We start from the raw sequence: 25,282 nt of genomic DNA, 5'->3' as shown, positions 1-25,282 counted from the left end.
GGGGAACTCTGATCACCCTAAACTAATAATACAAGGGGGGAACAATTAAGAGCAAAAACACCAAACACTGCTGAGGGGAGAGAGGCTTTGCTCCGGAGCCCGCAGTGGACAGCAGAGTAGGTGGGAGGCAGAGCGGCTGCAGAGGAATTCCGTCCGCCCCAGACAAATGGGGGCGTGGCGCGCGGCGCGGTCGCGGGAACAGCCGCCAACCAAACTTCCGAAGGTTTGGGGAGGTGGCGGGGGGGGGGGGGGCGGGGCGGGCGAAGGCTGTAGTGGCCCAGGCCACAGGGAAGCAGAGCGCAGGGGACCCGGAGGGGTCAGGGCTGCGAAGAGCAGAGGCGGAGAGGATGGGAGCCCCTGATGGAGCGCGGCTGGCTGGGTGGAAGTCAGGCCCCCGGGATCCGGCCGCCCAGGCTGTCAGTCAGAGGTCCCGGGAGCGCTGCAGCCCTGCTCGGCTCCAAGGGGGCCAGGCTGCGGGCTGGGGAGGGAGGCGGTGGGCGGGGTGTGGAAGGGGCGTCGCCGCGGTCGCCCCCGCCCTCTCCGATGTCATTGGGCGGCCGCCGCGGGGTCCGCGCCACCTTTTCTCCGTTGCACCCCGCCCTCCCCAACGCGCTCCTCCGGGGGCTGGTCCGGCCCAGGCCGTTGACGTCACCGCCAAGTTTGCTGCCCTCGGAACCCCACGTGTGGCGGCGACGACGGCCTGGGAGGCAGCGGGGCAGCAGCGAGCGCAGTGGCCGCGGCCGCTGACAGGTCCCGCGCAGCCCGGCTCCAGCTCGTCGCTCCCAGGTGGGGCCCGAGAGCCGCCGAGCGGCCAGGCGCGCACGGAGAGGGCGCTGGCTCCCGCCCGGGCAGAGGAACTCGGGGACCAAGCCCCAGAACCGAGAGGGACCGAGGCGGGCCGGAGACCGAGGAAGCCGCGACTGGGAGGCACTGTGCCCGCCGCGGTCTGGAGCGCACGGAGCTCATCGGCCCGGGAGCCGAGCATCCTCTCAACCGGACCGAGCGAGGGATGCACGGTCGCTGAGCCGGGACCCCTGCCGAGAGGCTGCTCTGGCCCGGGGCTGAGACGCACGCCTTGGCCCCCACCACCAAGACCCTTATTCCGTCGACTCTCGGGGAACTGGGGCGCCGAGCGCGGCCCCAGCCTCAGGACTTGGGCGAGTCTAAGACGATGGTTTCTTAAGCACAGCACCGCGTCCCCCTTCCCGCCCCCTCGACCGGTGGCTGGGATCCCGCGAGGGGCTCGGGGAGCCCCGGCCGCCGCCGCCGCCTGGGCAGCGCGCACGGCCGCAGGGGCGCAGGGCGATGTGGCCTCCGTGCAGCGCGCAGGCCCTCTCGGAGGATGTCATGGCACCTGGCGGAGCCCCAGCCTAGGATGGCCCGCTCGCTGCCCGACGTCGCCTCCGGCTAGGATGGCCCCTCCGGACCCGGCCGGCGCCCACCCCACCTTGCCCGAGCCGCTGTCCCGCCGCATCTTCCGGAAGTTCTTGCTGATGCTCTGCTCCCTGCTCACGTCCCTGTACGTCTTCTACTGCCTGGCCGAGCGCTGCCAGACCCTTTCTCGGCCCGTCGTGGGGCTGTCGGGAGGCGGCGAGGAGGCTGGGCTCCGGGTCGCAGCGTCCCGGCTGGAGGCCTGGGAGAGCTGGCGGCGTGGCCTGCGGCCGCGCGGAAAAAACGCCTCCTGCAAGTGCAGCCGTGGCGGAAGCACCGGCCGCCCGCACCGCACGGCGACGGCGAGGAGGCGGCCTGGGAAGAGGAGCCCCCGGGCCTGGCGGGGAGTCCCGGCGGCTCCGGGGCCGGGAGCAGCGTGGCCGAGCCCCCGCCGGGGACCCTAGCCCTGCTCCTGGACGAAGGCAGTAAGCAGCTGCCGCAGGCCATCATCATCGGCGTGAAGAAGGGCGGCACGCGGGCGCTGCTCGAGTTCCTGCGCGTGCACCCCGACGTGCGCGCCGTGGGCGCCGAGCCCCACTTCTTCGACCGCAGCTACGACAAGGGCCTCGCCTGGTACCGGTGAGCTGCGTAGGACCCGGCGGGGACAGCCAGGGCGCGGGGTGCGGGCCGGAGGAGCGCGTGGGACCCCCAGCCCACCTCCCTCCCTGTTTCGTGCGGAGGTCAAAGGGTCGTCCGTCATCGGCCTTAGAATGAGGGGTCTCCTCCTTCCCGGCAAGTGGGTGTTGGCGGAGGGAGGGAAAGGCTGGCCTTCGAGATTTTTTTCTTTAGTCCTTGGGATTCCCTTCTCCCCAAAGAGCCAATCTCGTCGTTTTCTCCGCTCTGGGAAAGTTATCAGCGCCGGTTAGCTTGGGGGGGCGGGAAGGAGGTCCCTCTCAAGATAGAACCCTGTTCACCAGTTACTTAGACATGTAACCTAGTGATTCCTTTGCCGGGGGAGCCTGTTTTAGTTTCTTCATCGGGCGGGCAGTTCCTGTGGTTAACGCGGGCTTTGCCACCGCACATTTTCTTATTATTTTCCTTAACTCTTTGCCATATAATTGTCCGAGGGGGTAAGTAGTGTAGGTCCTTGAACTGTCAGGAGCTAGACTCCAGGCTTTGGGGGGGTCGTTGCCAGAGCACGGTTTAAAGAAGGCTGTGTTGGTATTAACTTTGGGGGGGGCAGGCAAGGAATGACTTGTGTAAAATGCTTTCCCTGTTTGTAGGGAAGAGTACTTTGTCTCTGGCCTGGTAGAAACTTTTCTAAAGATCTTCACACAAATTCTCTTTTACCAATGAGGTAGCCAAATTTTTTTAAAAAGAAAAGTGGAAAAACTAGGGGCCCTGGTTACCTTGTGACAAACCCTCCTAATGCAGTGTAGGAAACAAGGCTGATTCCGACCTTCATCTTAAACTTGCCAGTCTTCTCAAATTCAGGCCACTTTTAATAGTAGAATAAGCCAGACTCTAATAAATCTTAGTGTCACCTGGATTTTGTTTGCCATAAAACATTGGCCTTTTTTCTTCCCTCCGAGTCCAAGGAAAAGTTGCCTGGCCAGAATTTTCTATTTTGTAAAGTTTCATCTTGTTCATTAAATATGCGTTCCCCTTGTTCCTTTAGCTGAAACCATATTACAAAAGTTACAACACCACTTAAATATATTTCAAAAGCCCCACTCAATTAACCATTCATCCCCCAAACAGAAATGGACACGATTTGACAAGTTTATTTACATGAGGATCAAGCACCGAGATGGATGTCAGGAGCCAGCTTTGCAGTAACCCAACGCATGAGAAAACATTGGGTCCTAAGCGACCAACTCAAACATGAGCCATGTTTCAAACAGTAACTTTCCATTTGTTGGAAAGAAAAACAAACAGCCTCCCCTTACTATAGAATATATATCATTTAAAATCATCAGCCACTTAAAAAAATCCCCTTGTGTTTCTGTCATTTATGTTGTATCCTCTGGGAAGTTCTTATAAAAATGACCTGTTGAATCTGGAAACAACAGGTCCTTCTTCTTAGCACAAAGGAGCTCTGTTTTTTCCATCAAGGACACAAGAAAGAAGTGATTAAAGACCCCTAAAACTCTTATCTATAGCAGTTTGCAGTGAATTCGGCCTGGTGCAGTGCTCTACATGAACACATTTCAAATCAGCTGCCAGAAAGATCTAAGACAATGTGGGACTCTGAGGTGCTGTTAAATCTGGTGAAATATTTGGTACGAAAACCCTTTATTTTCTTTTTGCCCTCGAGACTTTATTTCCACGGGGTAGGGGGGTTTCTTCCCGTTCCAGAGCTGAGTATTTGAGGGCGCCGTTTATCTGCAAGGCTGGGTCTTATTTTCCGTGGCCCTCTCGGAGCTTGTGTAAGAGAGGGACAGTTTCAAGGTAACGAGAAACACAAGTATTGAAAAACAGAAGAATAAGTCGTAAACTTTTAGGCTACTCTCTGGGTTGGAAACGGGATGCATGCTGTAAAGTAAATATCTCCTTGGCTTGTTTACTTCACTGGAGGGTTTTGTAAAGCAATTTATGGCGGTTACTAAAATAACTACACAGTAGACTTCACGGTTTGGTGAATTTAATTTTCTAAGTGTTGGAGCAACGTCTTTGTTTTACCATTTGCAATGGTCTTTTATTGGATGCATAAATTTAACTCAATTACATAGGAAACTCTTATTAAGCAGAGTCCAACCTATGGGCCCAGATTATGTGATCCTTTAATGAAATTTTGCCACAGTTCTCTTTCATCTTGGCTCTGAACTTAGAGCTTGATGTTTGGGAAAAAGACCGAGGACCTAACTACGGAAAAACATCACTATTAAAGGCATTTCAGCTGCTTGTGTTTAGTTAGCATTTTAGATAAAGAGATTCGGTTAGACCTTCTTGAGTCAGCCCAAAATTGTAACAGAATTTCTCACACACACACTTATGACCACGCCACACACACACACACACACACACACACACACACACACACGAACAGAAAGGAAATCCTCTCATTTGAACCTGAAGTGAATTATGGAGGAGGAAAAAAAAAAATCTGTGCAGTATTTATCAGATTCTTCTTGACTTGGGAGAATCCTTAATGTCTAGCCTTGTTTTTCTGCCCAGTGTCAGCCTCTCGCTTTGCCGTGATAGTTTGTTGTGGCAGTGCCCCCTACCGTCCTGACAGCAGGACAGATCTGTCGCTGTTAGGAAGTTGGAAGAAAATTCCTTGGACATTGAGAGTTAGAAGCACCCGTCGCTGGGTTGTTTCCATAAATTTCTCTGGGGGAAAAATGGCAATAAAAACACTTTATACACCACATCTCAGGAAGGGGGTACTCAGCTCTTTCTCCGTTTGAACACATGTGCCGTAAAGGCCAAGAAGACAAATGTATTCAAAATCTCTAAAACGGAAATTATTCTTCTTGATTTAAAATGTCCTACCGTTTCTTTGAAGTACGTGAAACAAAGGAAAATTTTAATTTTCAGGAAATGTATCGATGAAGATGTGGGACGCCTCGGGGGGGGGGGTCTGGCTGCGAAACTGCCCCGAGGGGTTTACAACGAAACCTTCCACACTCCTTACTGCAGCCGCCGCGCTAGCAGGACGACACCTGTCTGCAGCTTGAGTGTCATTGGTGTCAGGGGACAGCAGTCCTTCAGCAGGAACGGTCTCATGGGGGTCCCTCCCGAAACGTGGGGAGCGGTTCCATTCGCCTCTGACGTTTGAGGTCATTTCTGGACGTCAAGACCACAGGCCTCTGCCGTGGCCCCAGAGCAGGTGAGCTTGGGATTCGCTCGGGCCCCTCGCCGCCGCTGCTGTGTCTGCACCGCTGGAAGGTGTGGTTCCTTTCCTCCTAAGACAAAAGATGCCCACTGATAAAGTATCTAAAGATACGCCGTGCGCTCGTATACACTGTGTATTCGCGTACGTGTGTGTACACATGTGTATGTTCATACATGCTTGGAGCCTGTGACACCAGTTGCAGTTGAGGGGCGAGAGGATAAGCGTTCCGTGTCTAATCTGTGCCAGCAGGGCTCTTTCCTGTTTGACCTCCTTTTCTTTAGTGAGACTGGGCAATTTCCGCAGAAAGGCCTATCGCCAACCTTATCTCGCGCCGTAGCACTCACGTAGATCAAACAAAGGTGGATTCTAGGAGCTGGTTCTGTCCGTGGCTTCGTCCAAACAGCACGTCCCCTGGCCTTTGCTGACCACCGCCTTCTCCACCGCGTCCAGGGAGGGGCAGGCTGGGCAGAGGCGCGCCCGGTTCCTGTGGGGGAGGCCGGCATCCCCAGCAGCTGGGCGCAGCTGCAAGGCACCTCCGGGCCCGCTTTCCCACCCTCCTGAGCCACCAGCTCTTCTGCCTGAAGGGCTGGAAGTGAAACGTGAGCCGAGCTAGTCTGACCACCCGTGCAAGCTCCTATGGATGGACGTCCCAGGAGGTGCTGTGTCCTCCGAGGGGAGCGAAGACCTTGGCAGGGCTGCAAGGTCGGGGGAGAGCAGAGAGAGACCGCTTTGAGCTGGGGTCTCAGAGGTGTGTCTCTGTGGGAAAGAGGGCGAAACTGCTTTCATGCATGTGCTCCCAGAAGCGCTCTGTGACCGGACACCCCATCTAGCAAGAGGTGCAGAGACCCCCTTGGAGAAGCCACCTGCTGCCATTCCGTTTGCCGGAGTTCATCTGCCCAGTAGACCCCGCCCCCACGGGCAGGTCGAACAGTCTCTTTCCTGCGTGTGCACGTGCGTGTGCGCACGAGGTTCATGCATGAACCCACCCTCAAGAGCAGGCGGTGAAAATGATAGAACTGACCACAGTACAGTTATTTAGGGGTTGGGGGACTTCTGAGCAGTATCAGACACCCAGCTGGAAGAAGCATTGGGACTGCTGAGTCCAGGCATTAAAAATAACACAGCTACCCTTGGTATGGCCTGGAATTGGAACACCTCGTGTGACTGATTATTCCCTTACCGTGAGGAGCCTTCTCACGGGCTGATGGATTGTATGCGACATGCACAGCCATCTAAGAGCGAAAGTCCTCCGTGATATTGTAATCGCCGGGCCTCCCCTTAAAAAAAAAACCTCTCTGGCCAAAATATTTTGTCTCATAGAAAGAAGTCTGTCGATGGGCCAGGAGAGAGTTGGTGCCAAATCTGTATTCTGGAGGGTCCCGGGAACAAGAGAAGCCCGCGCAGTTATTACAATAGGGTTGACCTTACAGATTCCAGAGGCTCCCGTCACAGGAGACGAGGGTCGCGGAGCAAGCAGACCAGCTTGATCTAAACAGCCGAGGCCCGATCTCTACAAGGCTGCGTACGAACCATCTCACGTCTCGGTTCCCATTGGCCAGAATGCTTGCCTGGGTCTGGAGCTTTGTAGACACAGTGCTTTTCCGCAGAGGCACATCCCCCTGCGCCAGATCACGGGAGCTGGGCTGGGAGAAGCATCGTTTCTTTGTCTCCTGCCCCGTGACGTCAGACTCAACCCTCTCAGAAAGTTTGCTTCGGAGTCCCGTCGTGGCGCAGCAGAAGTGAGTCTGACCAGCATCCACGAGGATGCAGGTTCGATCCCTGGCCTCGCTCAGTGGGTTAAGGATCCGACGTTGCCGTGAGCTATGATGTAGGTCGCAGATGCAGCTCTGATCTGGCATTGCCGTGGCTGTGGTGTAAGCCGGCAGCTGTAGCTCTGATTCGACCCCTAGCCTGGGAACCTCCATGTGCTGTGGGTGCGGCCCTAAAAAAGACGGAAGGAAGGAAGGAGAAAGACAGACCGACTAAAGTTCATTTCTACTTAAGTGATGACTTATACTTTTGGAAATGAGGTTTCATATTTAACATATGCCTTTCATATGTAATCAGAAGAAGCTGCACCTAAGTACTATTTTAGCTCCCTGGTCTTGCTTTTTTAAGAATATCTTTAATATGTTGCCAGCACTTTAAGATCTTTGTTAATTTGAAACAGTTTAAAAAAATCCTCCGTGGAGAGAGGCGGGGGGGGGGATATTGATGGAGTTAATAAAATAACTTCTGTGAAATACACTTATGTGAAACCAGAGCGTAGGAACTGAGGAAACAGGAATTCAGAGAATCGAAGCATCTTCCGAGCTACTTGCCTCCAAGGATGCGACTCAATTTTTTATATCGTGTTTATGTGGTCATGACCGTTATGCCTCTAGCACTGACCTTGAATCTATGATCCCTTGAAAGCTGTATTCCAGAAGCTCAGTTGCCCTGTTTCAGAAGCTGTCAGATATCTGTAAACATAAGCAAGAAGAGGGAAATGTGTGTGAAGAAGGAAGTCTGGTACTTGCCCTTAGGCTTGAGATATTCTTGCAGAGGTTAAAAAAATCGTCTTCCCCGCTCTTGATGGCAGCCGCTCTGACTGGGACGTGTGGCGCCACCTAGTGGGAGGGAGCGTCGGCCAGAAACCCCGAGGGCTGAACCTGGAAAACCTCCTCGAGATCCGAGCGTGTTTGGTGTCACTTTTTTAAAAAAGGGAGGGAAAATCGTGTGGAGTAGCACTTACAGCGAGTGTGATCTGCTTCGCGTGGCTGAGCCCACTCTTGCAGGCAGGAAGGCTGTCCTTTGGAGAGAAATAAAAAAGACTTGCCTTGACAATAAACCTGAAAAACAAGATAGAAGCGATTAGGGGATTTATGTTAGAGATGTGCATGGCTGGAAGGAATGCCACATGCCCCAGATGAGTTTTGTTAGTGTGTCTTGCCTCTGTTTCTGAAAGCCAGCTTCACATGAAAATACTTCCAGATGATTCCGTTGCAGCGCCGGTTCACGCAGCCCTGTTTCTTGCCCGTGTTACAGACCGTCTGGAGGAGGCCCAGGGTCTTCACAGGCAGCACACGCAGAAGCCTGTTTCACCCTCAGCGCCCTGCGATGCACTTTGGAAGACCCGTCCATGTCTTACAGGTTCACAGGAAGCCGCTTTCAGATTTCAGGGGGCGACGGCCTTCTGTGACTACTGCCACACTCGAGTGTGGGCAGTGCATCACCAACAAGGACCTACTGTCGGGCACGGCAAATCTCAAGAGCTTGGAGTAACCTCTAAGGGAAAAGGACCTGAAAAAATATGTATGTCTAACTGAATCACTTTGCTGTACACCTGAAACGAACACAGCGCTGTCAATCAAGTCCAGTTTTTTTTTTTTTTTAAATAAAAAAGGAAGTCGGGGGAAAATAGGAACATTACAGTGGAGGAAGCTGGCAGACCCCACCCGAAGGAAGGTCCCTCTTTGTGGTGTTGAAATCATGTCCCCCCCACCCCCGCCCGGGGCTTCATGGTGGGGGACCCCCCCCCACATCCTTGCCCCCAGTCTAATCACATTAGACCAGCGAGATGGATGGGCACCCACCAAACACCTGACCGGCCTTCTCCACAAATGTCAAGGTTATGAATCACGAAGGAAGGCTGATAAACTGTCACCGCTGGCAGGCGACAGAAACGACTAATTACTGATGAGTAAACACAGCCTGGTCCCCGCGGCTGGGTCCTGGAGTAGAAAAGGGGCGTCCGTGGAGAACCGAGGAAATGTTCCTACTGTGAGTGGCTTAGTCGAGGCGTCGTACCAGGCTTCATTTCTTGGTTTTGATCCCTGCTCCTGGGTTATGGAAGATGAAGACCTGGGGGCAGCTGTCCGGGTGAAGGAGCCTCTGAGAATTTTTTGCACTATTTTGCTTACAGTTCTGTCTCCGCCAATGCTTCAAAACCAGGGGGAAAAGAGCAACATTAACAAAGAAGGCTGAGGCCTCCAGGGAAAATCTGAAACACTCCCCCGGCCAGCCCTGCCCCCGCTTCCCTCCCAGGGCCCTGCCCCGGCCTGCCAGCTCCCCTCCACGCCAGCACCTGCTGCTGCAGACGTGCTCATCTCTCCCTTGGCTTCTGTCGTAGTAAAATTGACTCAGGGCTTCCCTCCTCCTCTCTTGTCCCTGAAGCACGGACAGAGACCGGTTTGTCTCCCTTTCTGCTCTTTATGGCTGGCAAGTGTCAAGAAGATATCAAAACACACCCAGCCCTGACCCCAGCCTTCTTGAACCGGAGCACAGAAACTCTGCTGTCAGGGACAGGCTTGGGAGAACCCAGAGAACTTAAGTAGGGGTCAGAGGAAGATCCCCTGTGGGCGTGTGGCTTTGTTGCCTCAAACCCAGGAGGAGCAGTTGTCGGGGTGATGGGACCGAGGTGGGGCTGTGCCTGCGCACGCGCCTGGCTGCCACGATGCCGGCACAGTGCAGACTTCCCACTCTGCTCCAACATTCTAGCTGCTTGCTTGACCTTGAGCTTCACCTTTGGTTTAGACTTCCGAGACCAGCCTTGGGAGCCAGGCACACTTGGAGCCATGCCAGGGTTGAAGGATGAGGGAGGGAGGGAGGAAGCACAGCCTCCAGAGCCTGGCGGGCAGGACCTTGGTGCCCCGTGCCTCTTCTGCTGGAACCATAAGCCCGGGATGCCGCCTTGTCAGACTCCAAGTTCCTGAGCGGGCGGCACGCTGGCATTTTCTGCTTCTGCTTTTAAACACACGCTGTTGTGCACCTGCGGCTCTGGTTTAATAGAGGAATGAAAATCTGCCTCGAAGCATTTCCTTGGATATTTTGAACCATTGTAAAAATAAAAATTACATTTTTCCCCGAGCAATACAAACCCAAGAAGTTAACAGTATTTCCTCTTAATCTTCGCTTCACTTACTTTTATTGGGCCTGTTTTATAAACCTGTGTGGTCCACAGGACGGAATCCTAAATGCTTATGTAGATATAAATAAGCTTTGTGATTTAATGCCATTCTGGGCTTGTGTGTCATTTTTCTATCTTAGTTGGGATACACTTTCCTTTCTTCATGCACGTTGAACCTTTTTAAAAATAGCGAGATGTCTGAACCCTGCCATGTACATTGGTGAAATCTGCCCTTTTGATCTCTATTTCATTGATTTCCACCCCAATTTTTTAATTTCCTTCCTTCTACAAACTCTGGGCTTCGACTGTTCTTTCTCTGATTCCCCTGATCAGGAGTCGGGGTACCTTGTTGGTTTGCGGTTTTCTTTTTTCCGTGACGTAGGCATTTGTCACTGTGAGCCTGCCTCCCAGAGCTGCTTTGGCTGCATCGCATCCGTTGGGTGGGTTCTGTTTCTGTTTTCATTGTCTCAAGCTATTTTTGGATCTCCCTTTTGATTTCTTCTCTGATGCGATGCTTGTTCATAGCATGTTGTTCCATCTCCACATATCCGTGAATTTTCCAGTGGTCCTCTTGTTACTGCTTTCTAGCTTCATACCATGTGGTCAGACAAGAGTCTCAATACAGCTTCTTCCATGTGTTAAGACTTGATTTGTGGCCCAGCATGTGATCGGCCCTGGAGAATGTTCCATGGGGATCCCACTGATTTGGATGGAATGTTCTGTGTGTGTCTTTTAGGTCCATCTGGTCCAACCTATAGACCTTATTTCCTATTGATTTTCTATCTCATGGATCCCTCTGGCATTTTATTTTATTTTTTATTTTTTTATTTTTTTTAATTTTCCCACTGTATAGCAAGGGGGTCAGTTATCCTTACATGTATACATTACAATTACATTTTTCTCCCACCCTTTGTTCTGTTGCAACATGAGTATCTAGACTAAGTTCTCAATGCTATTCAGCAGGATCTCCTTGTAAATCTATTCTAAGTTGTGTCTGATAAGCCCAAGCTCCCGATCCCTCCCACTCCCTCCCCTCCCATCAGGCAGCCACAAGTCTTTTCTCCAAGTCCATGATTTTCTTTTCTGAGGAGATGTTCATTTGTGCTGGATATTAGATTCCAGTTATAAGTGATGTCATACGGTATTTGTCTTTGTCTTTCTGGCTCATTTCCCTCAGGATGAGATTCTCTAGTTCCATCCATGTTGCTGCAAATGGCATCATGTCATTCTTTTTTATGGCTGAGTAGTATTCCATTGTGTATATATACCACCTCTTCCGAATCCAATCATCTGTCGATGGACATTTGGGTTGTTTCCATGTCCTGGCTATTGTGAATAGTGCTGCAATGAACATGCGGGTGCACGTGTCTCTTTTAAGTAGAGTTTTGTCTGGATAGATGCCCAAGAGTGGGATTGCGGAGTCATATGGAAGTTCTATGTATAGATTTCTAAGGTATCTCCAAACTGTTGTCCATAGTGGCTGTACCCTCTGGCGTTTTAGAGGTAAGGTAGTGACAGCTACGTTTGTTGAGCTCTCTCTGGATGATGCTTGATGCTGCTGCATGATCTGTTGCATGCAGTCTGGATATTTTATTAATAGGAGTATATGGTTAAGTAGGTCCTATCCTTAGCACCTTTTATAGATGGAGAAACTTGGCATTCTCTCCATGGCACAGTGGGTTAAGAATCCAACGTCAGCAGCTGGGGTTGCTGCAGAGGCTTGGGTTCGATTCCCCACCTGGTACAGTGGGTTACAGGATCTGGTTTTGCCATAATTGTGGCTCAGATTCAAACCCTGGCCTGGGAACTTCCATGTGCTGAGGGTGGGGCCCTTAAAAAAAAAAAAAACCTAAGGCTCAAAAAAAATGAAGTAACTTGGTCAAGGTCACACAGCCAAGGAAAGAGTAGAACTGGGGCTGCAGCAGGGTCTGCCCACCTCATGCCAGCTTCACCATGGGTTCTGTCACATCCTCAGACAGAACCGCCTGTGCGCACATCCTGCCCGGACCACAGGCCGCTGGGAGTTCAGTGACGGTAGGATTGAAAGGCTGTCCCAAGTGGTAGGCGGACTCGGACTCGGACGTGTTTGACTCTGGGTCTTAGACCTTTCGTGAAAAACGAGGCAGCAGATCCACATAGCTGACAAAATGAATTTTTAAGTCTTTAAATATCTTTGTGAGTCTGTTGGCCTACGTGGAATAACGAAAGTCACCTCTACTTTTTGTGTAATTCTTTTTTTTTAAGAAATAATCTAGGAGTTCCTACCCTAGTAAGGAACCCGACTAGTATCCATGAGGATGCAGGTTCCATCCCTGGCCTCACTTAGTGGGTCGGGCATCCCGCGTTGCCGGGCACTGTGGTGTAGGTTGTAGACTCGTCTCAGATCCCTCGTTGCTGCAGCTGTGGAGGAGACCGGCAGTTACAGCTCTGATTCGACCCTGGCCTGGAAACTTCCATAGGCCTCATGTGCAGCCCTCAAAAGAAAAAAAAAAGAAAGAAAGAAAGAATCTGATCACAAAGCTCATCTTTTAGAGCATATGAGGAATCCTGAGCCGTCAATTATTTCACCCATCCATTAAAAAATAGCAATCACCATGAACCCCCCCCCCTCTTTGTTCAGTGGTCCCAATAAGCACGTCTCCCCTTCTGCTCGAGGAAGCTGAGATACTGTCAGGAATGTACCCCGGAGGCGGCTGGCTGCTCCCGGACCCGGGCAGGTGAGCGGTGGTTGGACCCGACTCCCTGGTGTCGCGACCCCCTGCTCCCCACGCCCGGCACTGCTGCGGCGTCACTGCCAGCCTCCCTCTTTCTCCCTCTGCTCTGCGCTTGCGCTTTTTGATTGGCATTTATGTTGTACTCTTCAGAAACGTTAAGACTCCCACTCAGGCCATGGCCCAGGTTTTGTCCCCAAGTGCCCCTCCATCGCTGTGATTGTTGTTATTCATGATTTTTATCCAAGTATCCCAGTCATTGTTAATGCCGTGGTCAGGTCATTGCCAGCTAAGCCAGGGCTGCTGGTGTGCGTTTCTTCGGCTCTCGCCAGACAGGATCCTGAACCGCAAAGGATGTTGGCCTTAGAAGGTGTCTAGAGACGATCTTCTGCCCACAAAGAAACGGGGGTGCTTTGCCCAGCGTTCAGCCACACAGGGAAGAGATCTGGAGCCTGGAACTGGGGAGCCACTGCGTGGTCCGAATCACACAAATTTGGTTGTGGAGGATTGGCAGCGATGGCAGAGCGGGTCCAGAGGGTGGGAGGACTGAGAGCAGGACGCTTCCTTCCCCAGAACCGGTGACGTAAAGCCCTAGAGCGAATGCAGTCAGTGGTCAGTTCATCTCTGCAGTTCTGGTTTTCATCTCAGCTCTTTCGCCAGTACGCTGATGCTTATGGATTTTGGAACCCCACGAACGTGATGAGCCTCTGCGTCCTCCGAAGTCATTTGTGTTCGGTGCTGATGACCTGCTCGTAACAGATTAGTGGGAGAAATCCAAGTACAGATAGAAAAAAGTTTCCCTTTTCTCCCCGGAGTGTTTAGAGTAGGAAGTAATCAATCACATTATGGGAATAAAATGCCTGTCCCCCTTTGCAGAGTTCTTACTTGGATTAGAGCTGTCCTTTCAATAGGAAGTATCAAAGCTGCCAGGCTGGTTTGAATGACAGAGTCAAAAACGGTGTGTTTGTTACGGTCATAAATCTTTGCAGAATCTCATTAAGCTCAGGTATTTAAAAAGGGAACTAGATTAAGCTGCAACTAAAGTTACATTTCCAGAGCTAACCGCTTCCCTCGTCACCTTCCTTCACTGAAGCCAAGGTTACCCGCAATCAATGTTTTCTGAAAAGTCCTGGCGATTAGAAAAGTCTGCAGTGGTGAAGCGATTTCATTTTACAAACAAAGCTCGTGAGTAAACAAAAACTGGCATCTGGTTGTGTTTTTTTTTTTTTTTTTTTTTTAATTTTCTGGTGGACCTTAATTATTCATGTAGTTTCTTTCATCACATGTTGTGCTTCTTTTTTTTTTTTAAAGAAAGAAATGCCGTTTGTTTTTCTTTCTAATGAGGCCTTTCTGTTTCTTCCTGGTGTCGGAGAACTTGAGGTTGCAAGAGTATCTGTTCAAAAGGCTTCCCCCCCCCAATCAAAGGGTCTACCAGAGGCCCCTGCTAGGGTTTAAGGATGCAAAGAAAACACATTGGATCTGGTTTATATTTACATGGGGGAGGTCATGGGAGCTAATGCTTGTGATGAAATTCTTGGGATTTTCAGGTGCATTCGCCCTGTGGCAGATGGTGGCAAGTTGGAAGCAAACACTGGACAACCCACTTCTCAGTTTTGCTGATGTTTCCCAAGAAAGAACGTGGAGTCGTGTTTGCCATGCCCTCGGATTTTTTTTTTTTTTTTAAATCTTGGGATACTGATTTTTTCAAAAATCTATGGAGAAACAACTAACATATGAAAAACTAAAACAAACCCAAATTCTGCCAAGCTGGCGTTAAGATGATTTCATCTGGATGAGAATGGCTGCTAGTTTATAACCTTTGGCTGATGGCGAAGCCCAGGGTTAGCAATAAAAGCTGGTGTGTATGAAGGGTTTTTCAGATTGTGACCCCTAAGACATTAGTGTGTAATAATGCCGATTTTTTTTAATAGGAGGGGCTGTACCAGGATTTAAAAAGGAGAGAGAATCCCGTGCAGTCCGCCAGGCAGCTCTTGTCTCGAGACCCTCAGTTTGGGTCCGTGCACACCGGAGTCGGTCCGTGTGTGTGCACAGAAAGGCCGGATGTAAGATGTCGCCAGGCCGAGGGGGGACAGTGGGGAGCAGGGCCCCCAGGGGCCGAGAAGGGCAGGGACAGGAAAACACGTTGGTATTCTCGCCCCAAGAAGGGCAGCTTCTGCAGGTTATGCTGCGTGTAGACATGTTTAGTGGCGACCGTACTGCTGTCCAGAGCTGCCTTTGAAACACGTTCACCAGGATGCGATGAGCTGACGGAGAGAGGGATGGATAGATGTTTGATGGTCAAAGTACAGCAAATATATATTGAGAATTTAGGTGGCGGGTAGTTGGGCTTTTGTTACCGTTTTTCCAATTTTTGTTGCATGACGTTTTTCGTAAGAGAAGGTTGGCAGCAGCGGGGAGGCGCTGGTTTTTGCTGGGGTCCTCGTCCTTGTTTTATGGCCATTGTGGCGAGTTACCCATGTAAGTAGAACTGCCCCATGTGCAGGAGGCTCGACCGGGTATTGCTGTGTCTCTGCCCCTCCGCCTCTGCCTCCCTGGGCAGGCGACTTGCTGGGGCCACAGTTTCCACCAACGGTCCTCAGAATCTACCCACGGGATCTCTTCCAGAAAGAACCGTTTCCCCACTTTTGTGGAGACAGAAGGGCTGCCCTGTCTTTACGGGAACCCAGATCCTCTTCGGCTGCAAAATGGACAGGTCTGAACTGCACGAGCTGTGTGGTCAGCCGACACGGCCCCCGAGTCCTGCTGGGGCCATTCTCGATGACAACGCAGTCCCAAAGCGGGTTCGGGAAGATGCGACAGTAGTTCAGATGTGGTTTCTTGTAATAGATGACTGATTTCCCAGGGAGAGGAAGCAGGAAAATCATGAGTCGAGTGAGGTCATATATGACTGGTGATAATTTGAAATACTTTGAAATCCGTTGGACATGAAATGCCCAGTTCCCTGCCCAACCCCGAATCTTTAGTGACCACGTCAATGGGTAGATGATACTTTGACTCTTCTTGCGAGTGTATTTCCCCTTCACTTAGAAAAGAGCAAATAAGGACTAGTTCATTTATACCGCTCTGCGAAGATACTGGCTTGAACCTGTGACTTAGACATACCTGTATCATATGCCCTAGCACAGTTTTACAGGTTTGGGTGAAATCGGTGCCCTTAAAACAGGGAATTCTTAAAAATGGAGGAATCCTTAGCTACGCAGGCGGTTTCCATACACTGATTTGGACGCGTGCCTTACGAGTGCTCCTTGGAAGAACGTGGTAGAATATGCCAGCTCCGTTCTGAAAGCTGGGGCCAAATCACTTTCCTTCAGTAAAGAAAGTTCTCTCGCTTCCTCCCTGAGGCCTTCAACAACTGCACTGTTGAACTCGGATTGAGTAATGATGCGAGGCTTTGCCAAATGAGTCGTTTCCCCCTTTTATAACATCCGTCAGAAAGAGGACGGGTCGGCTGGACACGCCCTTTCCCAGGAGAGGCTCCTGTGTGTTTGCTTACGTCAAGGTAAGTTTACAGTCCGAGGAAAGCTTCACGTTGGCCTCAGGTGATGTGTCTGAAACACAGAGGTTGGGCTCCGTGGGCTTGTGCCTCTGCACAGAAATGCTGAGACGCTGGTTGAGGCGGGCCTCCCACAGGCACAGGAAAGCCACTTGGACTGTTCGACGGCGTGTATCCACATACAAGTGACAGAACCGAGACATAGCTGCATGGTTTTTTTAGACACAACCACAACAAAATACAAAATGTGTCTTAAACTTTTTTTTTTTTTTTTTTTTTGGTAAAATGTGAACAATTTAGGCTCAGAATGGTATGACTGAATTTACTTTTATTATATTCAACCCTGTTTGAATTTCTCAGACTTCGTACTATATCTCAACTCTCTAGGATCCGAACTTGTTTGTTCTTAGCCAAAAATAAGTGATCTTATTAAGAAGTTAAGTGCGTGCTTCTAAAATCTCATTACTGGCGTTGGAAATGACCTCCGGCCGTCTAGCCCAGTATTTATCCGACAGACCAGAGTTCATTAAAACAGTTCCATAGCTACTCGAATCAACAAAGAATGCTTCTGATACGTCTTCAAAACACGGATACGACCTAACTTATTTGAAGGGGAAACGACGTAGTCTGTTCTTGGCTCCTTTTGCCTAGTGGTTGCCAAGCAGATTCTTTTATTTATTTATCTATTTATTCTTTATCCATGTGACTAGGTGTTTGAGACAGTGCAGAGTACATAGGCAACTTTAGAAACAGGGTTTTAGTAGCTTATGTTCAAGTTCGTTTATTTCTTAGAAAGATAATATAGCCGTCCTGCTGGCAGGCCTGTCTTGAAAATGTGAGTCTGTTCCAGTGGAATTCATAGATGGGAAACCGTTTGAGTATCATGCCAGTTTCACGTTTATTGGCTCATGTACATTTGTATCCGTAGGAAATACTAGATGAATGCAGAAAACTGCGCTCAGCTGAAGCGGGACACCCCCCACCCCACCCCACTCCCCCCACTTATCCACCAGCCAGCCAGCTCGGTACCAGTTCTGAGCACACTCATCTGCATCTGACAAACAGCTCAATGTCTCTCTCTCTCTCTCTCTTTTTTTTTTTTTTTTTTTTTGGTCTTTGTGTCTTTTTAGGGCCACACTCGCAGAATATGGAGGTTCCCAGCTTAGGGGTCTAATCAGAGCTACAGCTGCTGGCCACAGCCACAGCCACGCCAGATCCAAGCCGTATCTGTGACCTACACCATAGCTCACAGCAACGCCGGATCCCTAACCCAGTGATTGAGGCCAGGGATCGAACCTGCAACCTCATGGTTCCTGGTCGGATTCGTTAACCACTGCGCCACAACGGGAGCTCCCTTACGTCTCATTTTTGATGGCCTTCCACCGATTCCCAGGGACCCCCAGACTGCCCCTTTCCCAATGCCCACTTCCAGGGGAGAGAGCTCAAGGGCTTTTTCAAGGTCAGGGGTCCTATTTGTTGTCATATTTATGAATTTCTTAACCACTGAATGGGTGAAAACTGTGCTACCATTAGTATTTGGTTCCTACCTTTCAAAAAAATGTGTCACTGATCAAGTTGGAGAGTGTTAGGCCCTAACCTCATTGTCCCTAAGCCCTGTGGCTTTTATTGTGGGATTTTAAATAGTGGGGAGACGTTAGGAGTGCCTATTTGGGATCACAGCACAGCTGACTCTACATACTCACCATACAGAAAATACTACAAATGCAGCACAGACTAAGCACCTTGCAACCAGTGTCATGGTCTCCCTCTCAGGCGCGTGACAGTGTCACATGTATTTTTAAACACTATTAATCCACTTAGGCTCAGGGCGTAGAGACAGTTTGTGAGGAATTTTACCATTTAGGGTGTCACAGAAACATGTTCTGACTCTAGTGTTAGACCTTTTATAAACATTGTTGTGACTTCTAAATCCCCTTTTAAGAATGTCTCATAAGTTACCATTTAGCCTTCAGGCACTTTTAAATTGGCGGCTTGTATACAGAGCCCTTGGACAGATCTCTTGTGATGCTTTTTGTGATTTCGAATACACGTTGTTTCCAGTGGACTCTCAGACACAGAATCCTAAGCCAGAGGCTGTGACGTTTGATCCATCTTGCTGAGCCGACTTCCGAGATGGCTGTGTTAATGTCCCTCCCCGCAGCACCTTGCAGGCGGAAGTGTGATAACGTTTCTGGGTTTCCACGGTGCTAAGACGACGGAGAAAATTCCCTTCGCCAGGGAAATTGTGAGTCCTGCTTTATCTGCAGAAGCAGATCTCCTGCTGTTGTTCTGTCGTGCTTCTGTTGACGTGCATTGTCCTTGGCCTCCCCCTGGCTTTATTTAAACCCCCTTCTAAAATGTCCAGATGGGAGTTCCCTGCTGCCGCTCGTAGGTTAAGGATCCGCAATGCCACAGCTGTGCCATAGGTCACAGCTTCTGCTTGGATTCGATCCCTGGCTGGGGAACTTCCATATGTCGCACATGCAACCAAAAATAATAAGTAAAATAAAACGGAATGTCCAAAGGTATTGGTATTCTGGTCCTTCCCAGTAATGTCCACGAGACAGAGGTCCATCTGCTCGTCCCGTAGGGAAGAAAGCATCACTGTGTGATGGAAAGAGGGGACCTGCCCTCTGCTCCTGAGCCTGCCAGGGGATGACTTGACAGGGGCAAGTCCGTTCCCCTGTTAGGACCTCAGCTGCGTTTTCTCAAAAATGGGCTTGACTCAGCGTTTTCTGAAACTATTCGAGCATCTCTAAAGACACGGTCTCAAGGAGCTCCCAGAGTAGAAGACGTGGTGAGAGGGTGAGGGGAAGAGAGGTGGAGGCAGGTGAAAAAAACGCCGGGGAGCAGCATTTTGTTATTTAAGAGAACATTGTTTTGTTGTTGTTGTTGGGTTGGTTTGTTTGTGGTTTTTAACTGAAGTATTGTTGATTTGCAATATCGTGTTAGTTTCTGCTGTGCAGCCAAGTGATTCACGGTCACACACACACACACACACACTCACTCTTTTTAAAAAATGCTCTTTTCCATTATGGTTTATCCCAGGACACTGGAAAGAGTTCCCTGTGCTCTGCAGTAGGATCTTGTTGTTTATCCATTCTATATGTAATTGTTTACATCTGCTCATCTCAGCCTCCCGCTCCACCCCCCTCCCCGCCCCCCGGCAACCACAAGTCTGTTCTCTATGTCCGTGAGTCTGTTTCTGTTTTGTAGATAGGTTCGTTTGTATCATATTTTAGGTTCCGCATATAAGTGATATCATATGGTATTTGTCTTTGTCTTATTTCACTTGATATAATCATCTCTGGGTCCACCCCTGTTTCTGCAAACGGCATTATTTCCTTCTTTTTTATCGTCTTCCACTGTGTGTCTGTGCCACACCTTCTTCATCCGCTCCTCGGTCGACAGACACTTAGGTTGCATCCGTGTCTTGGCTGTTATAAAGTGAGCTGCTATGAACATAGGAGTGTATCTTTTCAAATTATGGCTTTCTCTGGATTGATGCCCAGGAGCGGTATTGCTGGACCCCGGGGTATTTAGCTTTCTGAGCTTCCTCTGGACTGTTTCACACGGCGGCTGCACCAACTTACATTGCCAGCAACGGTATAGGAGGCTCCATTTAGGAGAACGTTATTTTTTAAAGCAGTATTTTATTATGAAATGTCTCATTAGATAGTAAAGTGAGAATTTTACAGTAAACACCCAGCTCCTCCTTGCCCAGGATTTATTCTTAACAGTTTCCTGTGCTTGTGTTATCATAGATTTTTCCAGCAATTTCTCCTCTAGGCAGAGTGGATTTGCTTCCGTTTCCATGGCCCCTCAGGGTGCGGTGACTCTCTCAGACACCCCAGGGCCCTGGGGAGCTCAGGCTGAGTGAGTCATGGAGACAGTTGGGCCCGGGCAGTTGGTAACCAGGCCGTCCTGGCTGCCCTGCTGAGCTGCTCTTCCTGCAGCTTCAGAGAGAAAAGCTTTGGCGAACATCGTGCACCAGCTGCGCTGCACAGTGTGAAATATAAAAAAAGAAGGAAACCGGATTAGAAGACAGAGCGCTGTTGATCCAAATGAGCAGAGTCCATCCAAGCCGTGTCCCGCAGCGGCGGCTCTAGGTGGCCTCGGTGCTGCCGTCACAGTAGGCGCTTGTTGGAACTTCCCTCGGGCCCGTTCCGCCCAAGACCCCGGGCTTCGTGGCTCAGCACAGACACGTACCAGCTGGATGAGTGGTGCTGTTCCTGCCCCTCCAAGCCCCCTCCCTCCCCCTTTCTCCCTTTAATTCCTGCTCTGGCTCCCGTCTCACGACCCACGAGCTCATGCGGGTGCAACATCAGAACCCTGTCTTCCCAGGATTTGCAGGTGTCTTGGGAGAGAGCCTGGCTGACGGTGCGTGGCTCTTGTCCCGCCGTGATCCCCAACTTCTCACCCGCACGTGCCGCGGGCGCGTTTCCTTCTCTGTAGAACGTGGCCAGGAATCTCCCCTTCTTGAGTGAGAAGGTTGTTGTGATGGAGGAAAACAAAATGAGATACTTAGGAATCCCAAACTCTCGTAAATGCATGAGTAATACATGGGGTAAAATGATCTGAAATGTTATTTTATCACACAGTCAGTCAAGTCGTAAGGCAAAAAGAAAGAAAAGAAAAGAAACAGCTGAAAGGAGAGGTGTTAAAGTGCTAGCATGCTAGAACTATGGACAGTGATCCCTTCCTCTTTCCGTTTCCAAAACTGTTGACACGGCGACACGGCCTTCATCGTGAAAAAGAACATTAAGACTAAGCAGCTGTTGCTCTCATCATTTCAGGACAAAAAAGCAAGAAACACTTTTTATAACAGATATTGAAGGGGGACGTCATCAGTCATTTGGGGGAGAAACTAAAGTACAGAAAGGAACCTTGTTTGCCTCCTCGTAGCAGGGACTGCAGATGGTGCCTTCCAGAGCTAGGAACGTGTGTTGACTGTGCGTGCCCGGGTCAGAGCCCGAGCCCCACAGCCGTGCTGAGGGCCCGGGACCGTCACTCAGGCTAGGAGGCTTTGTCACGTTCAGCTGCTAGAAGACTTGGGACGTTAGAGTCACTGCGGGTTAGTTAACCTGCTGACTCCTGTCGCCCGCACTTTCCAGGCTGGATTGCTGGCATCTCCCAGAACGGAATCCCCATGGCCCTGCTCCTGTGAGTGGGAGGGTGGGAGGAGTGTGAAAGCCAGAGACCCATCCGAGGTGTTCAGAGCCGAGAGTGTGAAAGCCAGAGACCGGTGGGGCAGGCGTCATTGACATTCTGGAGTGTGCTCTTCAGAAGTTCTGTGTTGCCTCCCTCCCCCCAGTATCTTTCCCAAGGGATTGGATTTACATCAGAATTTTGCTTCCAGTCTAGTTTCCTGCATTAAAGTTTCAGAAGTTGCTAGTTGTGAAAAATGAGCCTCTTAAAGGTCATGGCTGGTGTGATGGAGAGAGGGAGAGAGTCGCAGGAAGAGCTGGCAGGGCACAGCCCCGGAAGAGGGCAGTGACTCGCCTGATCCGCCTCGTGTCACCTGTGGACATCAGGCTCTGGGCCTTGGTGGCATCTCTGGGCTGTCTGCTCTGGAGGGCTCTGGGGCTGTGAGCCTCAGCTGTGCGTGGGGAGGCTGGATGCTTGGTCTCTCCACTCAGAAATGGGACCAGCATAACCTCATAATGAAAACCATTCATTATCTCATGTCTCTGAGATAATGAGATGGATTGAGCTGGGGAAAGATGTGATTCCCTTCCCACCTCCGTCCACCCACTGACGACAAACCCACAGGAACGTTGCATAAAATATAACAAGCCCCACAACAAAAACAAGTGTGCCCAGCCAGAGTCCAAAGAAAGGAGTTCTGTCTGCTGGAGCAGGAAGTGGTACCCACAGGAGGGAGGATTGCAGGCGCAAGGCTGGGCTTCCGGGATGCAGCCGGTGTTGGCCGGGAGAGGCAGAACTACGGCCCTGACGTCTTCCAGCTGCCTTGACAAACCCATGCTCTTTGGCCCCCTGGCTCACCTTCCGGGCTCAGGAAAAGGTGGTGAGGAAGATGGATTTTGGACAAAAGAAAAAAAACTACCCCCCCCAAAAAATTAAAACTGCAGCTCTGAGCTGTATGTTTTTTGCTTTGGGCCACTCCTGAGGCATTCGGAAGTTCCCAGGCCAGGGACAGACCCTGAGCCACAGCAGCTACCTAGCCGCTGCAGTGACAACGCTGGATCCTTGACCCACTGCACCACAAGAGGACTCTTCTGAGCTGTTGCACGTGGTCTGAGCTTATATTTCCTGTGGAGTGTGAGAGCCACACACTGAGAAATCAACAGAAGAACTATCTCAGGACTGCTGAAACCCCTGGTATCGAAGGCAGGAAGAAAAAACAACAAACTAAAACTGCTCTGGATGATTTTGTATAACTTGGTTCCCAGCAGACGTCCCCAGAATGAGCAGGCAGCGCTGAGGGCCAGGGCCGCATTAGCGATTTCAATGACTTGAGAAAAGGAATCAGCCACCAATGAGGAACAGGAGGCCCACGCAGCCCTGCCAGACCTCAAAGCGAAAACACCCTGAGAGAGGCTCACACGCTGGTGGGAAATCATTAAAGAAATTTAAAAATAGGTAAAAATCATAAAAAGTATGACAGCATAAAAAAAAAAAGAGATTTGAAAAGGCACTAGAGAGACTGTGAAGGGAGCAGTGGCGGTGAAATGAAAAACTCTGTGAATAGGCTGAGCTGCAGGTGAAAAGAGCAGCAAGAACGTTGTCGTCGCTGAGAGCGGTCTGCCAAGGGTGCCCAGCAGCAGAGCCCACCAGCTGGGAAAGAGGCGTCACTAAAAGACTGGATGAAAAATCACCAGGGAGCTGAAGCGACGGGAGACGAGAAGCCGTGGTTTATAGGTCCCGTGAATGGACAAACTGGGTCCAAAGTCCATTTAATAGGACTTCTAGAGGGCAGAACGCGGAGAACGTTCAGATAAGCAGAGGCCACCACACACAAACTCTCACGGAAACAACTCCTAAGTGACAGACGTTAGCAAGAAAGACCGACTCTGTCGGGAAAGCACGAGGCCATCGAGGCCGTGTGGAGCCAAGAGTGGGGTAAACGTGCCAGTGTGACGGCTCAACCAGCAATGGCCTAAGATCAATAAAAGGGACACATTTGTTGGGTTATTAATGAGAATAAGAGGTGACGTGGGGGCAGTGTGGACGGAGTGAGGATAAGGGTGTCAACTTGAGATTTTCTTGAGTCAATCGTCACGCAAATCATTTACATGGAACCCCCCCCCCCGCAAAAAAAACCTTCCCCCAGAGAGATGGTAAAACAAAATATACATAAACTTGGTCAACACAATCGAAGTCAAAAAAGGAGCAAGAAACCGCAGCACGGAATAGGAAGAAAGGAACCTAGGAAAAGACGGAGACTCTCGAAGGCATCAGATGAGATGGTGGAAACCAAGGCCAGGGGTGTGAGTGACCAAACGGCAGCAACTGCGAACTCGGACACGGAAGGAGCCTCCGAGTGGCTGCTCTGTCAGAGACACTTAGGTCTCCCGTCAGAAAGAACCTGGACCTTTGCAGAAAATTCCTGCTCCTTTCAGCCCTCGATACACTGCCCTTGTGGTGTCTTCCACACCAGGGCATTAAAAAATATGTTTGTGCAAGGATAGGATAAAGATTAGTGTGTAGAAAAAATATCATTAACACATGTTCTGAGGTGCTGCTGATGGAAGAATTGCTTTTCTTGGATTAACATGAAAAGCTTCCTAAAACCAACCCGAGACTCTTTCGTTTCCTGCAGAGCAAGGGGAATGCAGCTTTCTGGTCAGAGGCACCATCCAGACTCCGTGTGGCACAGCAGATGGGGCCCTGCCTTCAACGATCACTAATCATGACGCTGTGCCTGGCGCTGGTGCCACAGCTGCCATTCGGTGGCTTTACATCGCCCTCTCACAGGTGGTGAGAAGCACCTTCAGAATTCAGAGACACACATTCAGGAAAGGAAGGCGCTCAGCCCTGCTTGTCAGGGACACATTTCCACGGTCAGAAAGAGAGAGGACAGAGCTTCCGTCCAGCTGGGCACCTGTGTCTTACGGAAATCATGTCCTATGACGCGGGGCTGCAAGCTCTGTGTTAGTGATTCCTACCGGCAGAGCTCGAAAGAGGCTTCGGAATTTCCAACCCATCCAGCTGCCACAGACAAGAAAACAATGCCCCCTGCACTGTCCCCGCAGGCCACCCCACCCCGGGATCAGCAGAAGAGCTGGACCTCTGTGACGCGTACATAGTCTGCCTAGATTCTGACTCCGCTGTTACCTCCACAGACCCTCCTCCTGCTACCCTGGGTCCAGCTGCTGGAAAGGCCTCAGGATGGGAGCATAGCCTTGGTGCCCACCAGAACACTCCAAGAGCAGCGAAGTCGCCATCCTCTTTCTGGAGTATAAGGGGTGCCCCCCTCGCCCCTCCTCTCCCCCAGGCTCCCACTCTAGTTTCTTTCAGTAGGGCTGCCCCCCTGAGCAGATGACATGTGACCTGACCCTCCCCAGGGTGCTGGCGGCCGTCTGAAAGCGTCCTCACTTCGCCCCCACCTTGCCAAATGGGATCCCTGCCTCCGCAGGGCCTGGGAGGTGCAGGAAACAGGCTCCCTTCGTCAGGGTGCGTCTTTTCCCCACGTTGGGTGCAGCCCTGAGAATGGCCGGGACCTTGCCCAGCGCCCCTGCAGGGCTGCTTGGACTCTTCCTTGACCCCAGCAAAGTGAGCGAACAACAGCTGCCCGACTAAGCTTTTCAGGCTCTGTATCCACTCCTGACACACAATCCCCTTGTAAAAGAAGCGAGGCCTGGGCAGGCAACCCAAGTTCGACAAAAATCACCCTTTTTTATGAACTCAAATACCGTCCCGTATAGTAAATATCAGATGGTTTATGGTCGCAGGGCACCGAGGACTGGCTTCATAAACCCTGAGCCCGGCAGCTCTGC

At 50.8% G+C, this 25,282-nt stretch overlaps 1 protein-coding gene across 1 annotated transcript in view; it reads left to right on the top strand.

Annotated features, from left to right (window-relative positions):
* HS3ST3A1 (heparan sulfate-glucosamine 3-sulfotransferase 3A1) overlaps positions 302–25,282 on the top strand; it is a 101,422-nt gene continuing 76,441 nt past the window's right edge. The window contains 2 exon segments of the mRNA XM_003483116.4: positions 302–1,602; positions 1,605–2,010. Coding sequence (XP_003483164.3) covers positions 348–1,602; positions 1,605–2,010 — 1,661 coding nt within the window. The 5' untranslated portion in view covers positions 302–347.

Source organism: Sus scrofa, chromosome 12 (assembly GCF_000003025.6).
Source record: "Sus scrofa isolate TJ Tabasco breed Duroc chromosome 12, Sscrofa11.1, whole genome shotgun sequence".
In the NCBI taxonomy this organism is placed as follows: domain Eukaryota; kingdom Metazoa; phylum Chordata; class Mammalia; order Artiodactyla; family Suidae; genus Sus; species Sus scrofa.
The sequence above is the reverse complement of the archived record's forward strand: the minus strand, read 5'-3'. Positions and strand labels throughout refer to the sequence as shown.